Source organism: Takifugu flavidus, chromosome 14, assembly GCF_003711565.1.
Source record: "Takifugu flavidus isolate HTHZ2018 chromosome 14, ASM371156v2, whole genome shotgun sequence".
Classification (NCBI taxonomy): domain Eukaryota; kingdom Metazoa; phylum Chordata; class Actinopteri; order Tetraodontiformes; family Tetraodontidae; genus Takifugu; species Takifugu flavidus.
In genome coordinates, this window is record NC_079533.1 from 6388326 (window position 1) to 6398325 (window position 10000).

Below are 10000 nucleotides of genomic sequence, written 5' to 3' on the forward strand. Positions count from 1 at the left end.
CTTCTCTCTCTGTTTCCTGGGGGGGGAAGGGGGGCACATCATGGGGGGGGGGGCACATCAGCTGAACTGGCAGCTCTAATCTATGTGGTGTTTGACACACTTGTTTTTTAATAGGGTCCCTTTAAGAAAGCCTTTCTAGCCGTTTATTACCATTATTAATCCCTGTCTGTTCCCGACGATATTGAGCTGGTGCCTTTAACTAATGACGAGGGTTTTGCTGCGATGCTGCTTCCACTTCTGCACCACTGCTTTTCGGATGTGCTCGACTCGACTTCGTACATAATCCATGCGCGGGGCTCACGGCGCTGACAAAAGATGACAGCGGTGTTACCGGCTTGTTGTCGCTGGTAACGCCTTCGACAGAGCGCTCGGCATTCGGAACCTTCACGGAGCTCGTTCCGTTAAATAACTGCCTTCTGTTTTGGAGCTTTTATTTTTGTTTTGTTCCCACCCCCACAGAAACCGCAGGACCACAGCTGCAGCCGTGTAATTGTAAGAGCTTTGCTAGGATGTAAACCCTCTTGAGTAATGTAGAGCCCATTAACCAAGAGACTGTTGCATCTGGCTGCTACACGCCGCCGCTAACTGCAGGTTTCCAAAGCCGTTTTTTACTTTCTTTCTTTCTTTTCTAGTCACATTTTGAGCACTTTGCTGATTGGCAGGACTGTTTTCACTGGCTGGTGGGAGACGCAGACATCCGTCGGTGTAACTGCTGTGGAATATTTATGGAATGATCAATAATGGAGACGTGTTGGGCATAAACATAAAAGGCAACAAATATGCTAAATCCATCCTGAGAAGAAACCGCAAAAAGCAGGTGGAAGTGTGTGCTACTTCAACACTCCTCTTTTCCACCCATGAATGTTTTAAAATGACTTGCTTGACCCACTTGTGCTGAGAAAAATGCTCTTTTGCCTTTAGAGGAGTGCAGGTCAAACGCAGATAAAGTCTGGGAGAAGGGAAAATCAGGGCGTGGGGAGGTGTTTGTGAAGATCCTGACCCTCAGCGCCCCCTGAGGGGCAACAGATTGTGAGCATTGACCTAAAGGAGAGCTGGAAGAGAGGGAAGAGAGGGAAGAGGAGGGAAAAAACTCAGTGGCAGATTGAGTCCCGTTGCTGACTTCATCCCAGTGAGTAATCACAGGTGGTGGAGGCCTTTTTATCACCGGGCGTCCAGTCAGACGTCCAGATCTACTTGTTGGCTCCATTTTCAAGCTGGAGCAATTTCTCGTTGCTCCGATCTCCATCGTGTCTCATCGCGTTCGTGCCAGGAAAGAGCAAAGGAGTCGGGAACAAAGTGTCGAAAAAAGAGGAGCTGGGACGAGCGCTCGCTCGGACCACTCCGTTCGTATGTTTATTGGTCCCGCTGCGTCCGTGGAAAACAGCTCCGGCATTGTTTCAGTAATGGCAGGGGCTTCTCCGCTTTGATAAGCGATGCCTTCATGGCGCCGGGCTTTCTCTCAATCAGCTTCTCTCAGATGCAGCGAAGAGCGAGGGAGGAAGAAAGGAGGGATGCTCCCACTGACCCCGCCGTGTAAAGAGGAGTCAAAATGTAAAACTGCCAACTGATTCGCTCCGAGAGACTCGCATGTGTAATTGAGCACGACACACCGGGCGGCGAGGAAAGCTTCCGGAGGGGTGGCTTTGAAGAGCACCTCTGGTTGCATCAAACTGTGTTGCCAAGTTATTTTTGAATATGAATAAGCACACGGCAGCACCACGACTTCAATAGACTAGACTGGGAAAGAAGCAGCGCGCCGGAACAAAAGGCTGCATCCGTCCTCGGTGGCGTGATGAAGTGTGGATTCCTGCAGATTGTTACACATATCATTAGCCTTTTCTCTCTCTCCCTCACTCCATCCGCTGCCTCCAGAGTCAACGGTGTTCTTCCCCGAGCAGATCCAGTTGGCGGAGGAAGATGTGGGAGAGCTTTTCATCCCGGTGCACCGCAGCGGAGACATCAGCCAGGAGCTGATGGTGGTCTGCTCCACGCAGCAGGGTAGGGGCAGCTCATCTCACACCGTTACCCTCAGCCCGCCTCAGCCCTGTCAGACGGGAGCACAACGCAGGGAATACGGATTCGCCACATTTGTTGTCTTCGGGAAGATATTTTCTTTCATTTTCTGGTTGGGCGAAAATGTCCTTGAAGGCATTGATAGCATAAAATTACATTTGGATCTGACTGAGCACCGAATGTTTTCTATTGGCGGCGACACCTGCACACGTGACGCCTTTGGCCGTCAGTAGTAACCGAGCGCGACCTGTACATTACATCATTTACATTGAAGCGGCAGCAGATGCTCAGTGTGAGTTTAGCTCTGAATTAACGAGCTGCCTCCACAACGACCCTCTGATCAGTCCAGTCCCTTCAATGTTGAGTGAATCTGTAAAGATTACGCTGAAAGGCTCAACATAATAACCTGTCATGAGAGAAAATGAGCAGTTTTTATCATCTCAGATGGAAGCGTTGGAGTTTTTCTGTGACTTCAGATGCAAATGAAGTTTAAAACCTTAAAAAAACGTTGATAAATCATGGAAATATGAGTTTTATTGATACGGATGCAAGGACACAATCCTGCAGACAGCTCGTCAGCCATATTGTTCCAAACGCTGCAGAAGCTTTCAGCAGGTGTTAAAGTTAGCTTTGACAGGAGAATTCCCCGGATTAAACCTTTGGAATATCAGCACAGTCCATCATTCTTCAATTCATCTTTGCATTTTTCTCGGTATTTTGCACAAAAGAGCTCAAGCTAAAACCACAAGATGCAGGATTTTCTGGTGTTGTCACAGCCTGAGCGATGTCTGCAGCAATCAGTGATCTCTTTCCCAGAATATTTAAATACTGGCTCACACACACACACCCACACACACACACACACACACTGTGATTTTAAATGCCAATAGATTCAGCCCAAACTGCAGCGACAGCCTAATGAAGGCGTCCCTGGTAAATGCCAGGAGGCTGAACTGGCTGCACCACTGGTTTGATTTGCACAGACCTGTTGGCCTGAACTGGGCCACCATATAAACAGGAACCTGCTGACTCGGGCCGACCCGGCCTTGAGTAAAGGTCAGTTTCCACACACCTTAACGGCCGTGTCGGCAGCTTTTATCTTTCATTTGCCTTCGTGTAGCAGAGTTTAACCAAAATCACTTCTGAGTCCAGTTTAACTGTCGTGCTGTTTTTGCCTTCTGCCGTGAAGGTTCTGCCGTGGGGACGGTTCCCACCACCGTCCTGTCCTATTCCGACTACATCTCCCGCCCGGAGGAGCACAGCAGCATCCTCCGCTTCGACAAGGGCGAGCGGGAGAAGCGGTGCCGCGTGATGATCATCGACGACTCCCTGTATGAAGGAGAAGAGAGCTTCAACGTCAGCCTGTCCCTGCCCGTCGGGGGCCGTCTGGGAAAGCACTACCCCAGCACCAGAGTCCGGATCTTGGAAGACATGGACGACGGTAAGCCTGAGCGCAGACATGGTTCCGCTTATCGGAACGAGCTGGTGACGGAGTTAAAAGCTCCTCCACGCCCGACTGGCACCGGAGCCTTGAGGGCAGCGGAGCCTTGGGGGCAGCGGAGCCTTGAGGGCAACGGAGCCTTGGGGGCAGCGGAGCCTTGAGGGCAACGGAGCCTTGAGGGCAGCGGAGCCTTGGGGGCAGCAGAGCCTTGGGGGCAGCAGAGCCTTGAGGGCAACGGAGCCTTGGGGGCAGCAGAGCCTTGAGGGCAGCGGAGCCTTCGGGGCAGCGGAGCCTTGGGGGCAGAGGAGCCTTCGGGGCACCGGAGCCTTGGGGCAGAGGAGCCTTCGGGGCACCGGAGCCTTGGGGGCACCGGAGCCTTGAGGGCAGCGGAGCCTTGGGGGCACCGGAGCCTTGAGGGCACCGGAGCCTTCGGGGCACCGGAGCCTTCGGGGCACCGGAGCCTTCGGGGCAACGGAGCCTTGGGGGCACCGGAGCCTTGAGGGGGGCAGCGAATATCTCTTCATTAAGCGTGTTTACAAACTCAAAAGGCCGTTGAGGCGTGAAGGATAATGTATCCGGACGGAGACGGTTCCCGTCTACAGATTTAATCAAACTCCCGTCTCACTCTTGTTCAGATGGGTCTTAATTAGTCCAGACACACGCGGGAGTCCAGCGGGACCACAGTCCTACACCCGTCTCGCCGCCGGAACGCCACATGTGCAATAGCTCGTGTGTTTGTGAGCTTTTCTTTTCCCAGGTGTTCCCCCTCTCGTTTAAATCACAACGTTCTGCACAAACTGGTCAAAATATGAAATCCATCATGGTGACAATCGGCAATACGTAACGCCTCTCGTTTGTTTGTGCCTGAACATAATCGTCTGTATTAAAGTTCCAAATGAGGTGATTTTATTGATCACCTTGTTTTTCTGTTTTCCTGCTGATTCTCCTAATTATGTTGCCTTTTGTCGGCCTTTTTTCCCATCCGTGGTTTCTCCACAAGGAGGGATTTAATTATAGGCATATTCTACAGACTGTAATTAAAAAGCACAGATTGTTTTTTATTCTGTTCTCCCATCATACCCAGGAGTATGGCTGTAATAAATGAGTTATTATATCAGTTGCTGCTCGGTGCTGTGGCTCACCCACCCGTCTGGCACAAAACTAAAGACATACAAACTATAACGGCAGACAAATCTGCCTTCTGAGTGGAGTTGGGGGCTTCAAGTTTGAGTTGGGGGCCACGTTTGAGAAGAACAGGAAATACATCGCACAGACGTCCACTGAGAAGCGGCAACAAATGTGCAGGAAACAAAGCGGAATTTTTATAAATTTGTATTTCTTTGATTTCCTACTACAGCACTTGGGAATAGTTTTTCCTACGTTTGGTCTCCTGGTTCTCCTGGTTCTCCTGGTTCTCCTGGTTCTCCTGGTTCCCACCGCTCAGCATCTCCCACCAGGAGAGAGAACGAGCAACCGCTGAACCGTGCGCAGCTCTTGAATAAACCACAAAAAGGCTATTCTCAGCTGAACTGCGTAGATCCGCGATGACGTCCAACCGAAGACTCATTTAGACACACAAACACCTCTGAGTGTGTGTGTGCGTGTCCAGGAGGCTGGTTCACAAGAAACATGACACACGCTCTGTCTCTCAATTGTCAATCTGCCCCCGATGAAGTGTGCAGTTCAAAGCGATGCTAATGTGTGCTGGGAAATGACGAGGTGTCATTTTTATCCTCCTGGAGGAGAAAACGTCACCTGACCCAGACAGATCAACCCAAACCTCCGTCGTGGAACACGCGAATGTTCCTGCATCTGCTGCGCTGGGAAATGTAGCGAGCACACGCTCCGAGTGGGGCCAGCGTCTGGACTCGGAGAGTTTTTTCTCCTTCAGAAAAGTCCAGCAGCACATTTGCTTCCCTCAGGTCACCCTGCTCTCTCTCTCTCTCTCTCTCTCTCTCTCTCTCTCTCTCTCTGTCTCTCTCTCTCTGTCTCTCTCTCTCTCTCTCTCTCTCTCTCTCTTCTCTCTCTCTCTCACACACACACACACAACACACACACACACACACACACACACACATGCGCTACAGCTTCTCACTTTTGCCAAGAGAAACCGCCAGGGGTGTGGGCAGGTTTGGAGCGCCATCAGATTAGCCTCGACGGGGCCGTCTCTCCCGGAGCGCCGGTCTCTGCACGGCTGCACGCTCCGACTCCACATGAAGGTTCTGCTGTCCTGCCAAGGAGAACCGCCACGCTTTCCTCCCAGATTGGTTCAAAGGGTCTCGTTTAGGAAGTGCTCGCCTTCATTTCAACATGAGGCGTCGGTCACGCTGCACTAGCTTTAAAGTGCTTCACCTTCCCAACATTATCGCTGTTGTAGAGTTTTCTACCTTAATTAGCATGCAAACAGAAAATGGAGTCTTTCATTTTCTCCCTTTTGCCTTTGGTTGCCCACAAAATGCCAATATCACCATTTTGAAAACAAAAGCTCCACTAAACGCTGTCCTGCATTTGAACTAAAGGGGGAAACTTTGAGAGAATGGCTTGTAAGCTGTGTTTGAGCAGCGCGGTGACACGCGACGCTCCCCAGACGCCCACACCTCCTAATTATTGCAATTTGCATCTGCATCTGCACCTCGCTCAGACCTCACACGCAGGAAGCCCGGGGGGGGGGGGGGGCAGCCTGCACTCCTCACTCGTCACGTCCTCCGGCTCCGACAGTGTTTGTTGTCCCCTGGCTGCTGCCGGGACATGTGTGAATTCAGACGTGCGCTCTTGTTTCACCAGTGCACGTGCACGCTCCACATTTCCTCTGTCTTTGTGATCTTTTTAAAACAAAAGCTTCGCCTGAAAGTACTCGACTAAACGTCCTTGCCTGTGTGTTTTCCCACCCACTTTAATTTTTCCCATTTTTCCCGTCTCTCCCATAGCACCGATAAACAGATGCTATTTGCACTACAAACAAGCGCAGCTTCTGTTAGGTGAAGCCAAATATGTAGGAGGGATGAAACAAGTGTAGAGACGGCGTGCACGAGCAGCCAGGACGCGCCTGTTTTCCAGCTCACTGTCACTTAGAGTGTGGAGTCAAAAATGTAATTGCACTTAATTTTCCTGATTCCCTCAGGTGTGCTGCTATTCTTAGGTGGGTTTTTTTTTGCTATCTGGCCCAGTTAACAAACTTAAATAAGATATGAAAGCAAATATAAGCGAATATTCTGAGGGGGGGGGGGACTTCTGGTCTGCTGAAGTGTTTGATCACAACTCCAAAAAAAACAAGTTCATGAATATGCCTGCATGCTATTTTTGGAGTACATGCCAGAATATAAGCGAGGAGCTGTGTTAGGAAAACAGAAGGAAGAGGAGCGGCATTTTAAAGCGGGAGACAGAGCAACTTTTATTCTGTCAGTTTTCTTGGACTTGAGGGGAAGGTGGGGGGGGGTTGTGAGAGATGAAGCTGTCAGACACACTTTGGACTGCCTCCACTTGGCTGCCTGGAGAAACAATACCAGTTCAAACAAGCCTTTGAGCAGTCTATGGGGCCTCTCTCCCCCCCTCTCTCCCCCCTCTCTCCCCCCTTCTCTCTCTCCCTCTCTCTTTCTTTCTTCATCTCTCTGTTTTTCAGGGCGTCCTTTCTTGTTGAAAGTGCTTATTGGTTTATGTCGGAGGAATGCTAACAATGAGATGGCTAAAAGGCCGGGAGAGGTCGGGGGGTCGCGCTGCCCCACAGTGGAATAATGGGCCGCCGCTCTTTGACCTCTGCATCCGGCTGCTGCTTTTACGAATGACTTGTGTCACGTCGCGGGTGGCGCCTGACAGGTGTAAAGTTACCGCAGGTGCATGCGTGAGTGGCGAGGACAGCCGGCTTCAACAACAGCCCCGGCGGGGGGTGGCAGAGGGGCAAAAGATGTGATTTGGTGTGAAACAGTGAACAAGCAGTAGCGAGTTTTACACTCTTTGTTGTCCAGCGCCAGTCTTTTATTTTGGAGAGGTGGAGTACCACGTGGACGAGAGCGACGGATACGTGGAGGTCAGAGTGTGGAGGACAGGAACCGATCTGTCCAAAAGCGGCAGCGTTACGGTCCGTTCTCGCAAAGCTGAGCCCGTCTCTGCGGAAGGTGAGGCCCCTCCCACACCGACCAACACGTGGCCGTGTGCTGGTGCTCAAAGATCCTGCTTTGGATTCTTTCCTCCAGCTGGTCTCGACTACGTAGGCATCAGTCGTAACCTGGACTTCGCCCCTGGTGTCAGCATGCAGACCGTGGCTGTCACCATCCTGGACGACCTGGGGCAGCCAGAGCTGGAGGGAGTCGAGGCGTTTGAGCTGGTGCTCCGTATGCCGATGAACGGCGTCCTGGGAGAACCTGCGAAGGCCACAGTCTTCATCAATGACTCCGCGTCCGACCGTAAGTGCTGGCGTTTTATTTTCACTTTTAGGTGCCTCACCGACATTAATGGTCCTTCTTCAGTCGTATAACCTTCACACTTTCAAGCTTTTCCACACAAAAAAAGGATTTTTCTGTCACGTCTGGAAGTCGGGCTTCTTAGAAAACAATTTGTCATTCTCGCTGTTTCTTTTTTTACATTTTTATGGTTTCACACCACTCATCTCCAGCAGCTGTGTATCTAACGAGCCTTTTACACTCGGCCCGCCCACTATTTTTATTCGCTTTACTGCGATGTGTGCAATGGTCCTCTTGCATTCCTCCCCCCCAGTGCCGCAGGTCCAGTTCCGGGAGGCGGTGTACTCCGGAGAGGAGAGCGATGGCCAGATCACAGCCACCGTGTACCGCAGCGGCGACATCAGACACAGATCCACCGTCCGCTGCTACAGCCGCCAGGGCTCCGCCGAGGTGGCCTCCGACTTTGACGAACGGCCCAACACGGATGCGTCCATCATCACTTTTCTTCCAGGTTAGCAGCCGCGCACGTGCTGTGCACATGTTTTGATGTACTTTTAGTGTAATTAAAGACACAGCTTCACATAAGTAACCCCCCTCACACACACACACACACACACACAATATGTGAAAACAACATCCAGAGCCTCACGAGGAGCCAAAGAAGAGACGAGTTATAAATAAAACTGGAAAAATTGAGACTGATTGTTGAATTTCTTTCATCTTTAACGCCACCTCAAACTCTGCGACACGTCCCGTCATCGCCGTGTCGCTCTGCGCTCCAGGCGAGGCGGAGAAGCCATGTATCCTGTCACTGGTTGATGACACGCTGTACGAGGAGGGAGAGGAGCTGCGGTTGGTTCTGGGGACCCCGAGGAGTGGGTCGCCGTTTGGCGGATCGGTGGGAGCGCCCAATGAGACTCTGGTGAAAATCAAGGACACTGCTGACAGTAAGTCCAAGCAGAGGCAGGAAGTAATCCGAGCTCGGTCATGGATCAGCGCTGGTAATTATGCTGCTGTCAATATCCCATCAGTGACGTTGTTTGATTTCCCTCCTGCGCCTCAGAGCCCATCATCCGTTTTATCGAAACCAAGTTCAGCGTTAGCGAACCGAGAGAAGCCGGCGCTGTGGCGACTGTCAAGATTCCTGTTGTACGAGTGGGAGACACATCAAAGGTGTCGGTGGTGCGTGTTCACACTAAAGACGGATCGGCCATCTCGGGAGAGGACTACTACCCCGTTTCTCAAGGTACAGCCGTCTTCAAACAGGTCCGGCTGAACACTGACGTCGTTAGTGCACAGTCGGCTTTTCCCACCAGTCCGGAAGAAAGAGGCAATTAGGACGGAAAAAGCCAAAAGTCCTTTAAACAGTGCGGTCAAAGGCAGCGTCTTCCCGGCGTTTGGAGGCAGCTGACTGGATTCTCCTGGACGGATTATTACACTGTTATAGTCCAGCACAGATGTGAAGATTCCGATTCCACCCCGGCACCTTTCAGTGTTTTGTCAGGCTGGTCTCGCTTTCTCCTCCCACCTGTTCGGCTTTCAGCACACCGAACAAATCAGGTGTTTTAAATATTTATACAATCACCGTCTATTCAAATCACACCGTCCTCCTCACCGTTCAAGCAGGGACAATTTCCCAGAAGTTTCCAACAGCGTTTCATTGAATTTCTAATTCAGCAGGATATTTCCCCAGCGCGGCCCATCGGCGAGGCAAAGCTGCACTTATCTCCTGGAAGGCCACCGCCGCCATCACGCAAATAAAACCCTGCAAAGCTTTTTACTCTTCCTCTGAAGCCGTGAACGGCGTTAAACCTGCGAAGCCACTGTAGAATCTGAACGCAGCAGAAACAGAAGGGGGCATTGATCTGCTCTTCGTTTATTCCTTTGCTTTCAAAGTGACTTTGGTTGATTAACGAGCTGTTTTTATGGGCTTCTTTGTGTTCGCCTGTTTTCTCCAGATATCGAGTTCAGAGAAGGGGATAAAGAGCATGTGGTGGAGGTGGAGGTGCTCTTCGACGGGGTCAGGGAGATGAGAGAGGCCTTTACGCTCCACCTGAGGCCCGATGAGAACATGGTGGCGGAAACTCAGGTACGCAAAATGTAGTGGCCTGATTGAGGCTGAGTGGTTCAGAGCAGGTCGTCCCCATCA

General features: G+C 51.3%; 1 protein-coding gene across 1 annotated transcript in view; it reads left to right on the top strand.

Annotated features, from left to right (window-relative positions):
• The window catches only part of frem2a (FRAS1 related extracellular matrix 2a), a 41454-nt gene that overhangs the window by 21154 nt on the left and 10300 nt on the right, over positions 1 to 10000 (top strand). Inside the window, exons 5-12 of the mRNA XM_057054744.1 lie at positions 1814 to 1998; positions 3203 to 3454; positions 7417 to 7566; positions 7645 to 7854; positions 8165 to 8362; positions 8634 to 8798; positions 8915 to 9097; positions 9810 to 9940. Coding sequence (XP_056910724.1) covers positions 1814 to 1998; positions 3203 to 3454; positions 7417 to 7566; positions 7645 to 7854; positions 8165 to 8362; positions 8634 to 8798; positions 8915 to 9097; positions 9810 to 9940 — 1474 coding nt within the window. The remainder of the gene's footprint in view (positions 1 to 1813; positions 1999 to 3202; positions 3455 to 7416; positions 7567 to 7644; positions 7855 to 8164; positions 8363 to 8633; positions 8799 to 8914; positions 9098 to 9809; positions 9941 to 10000) is intronic.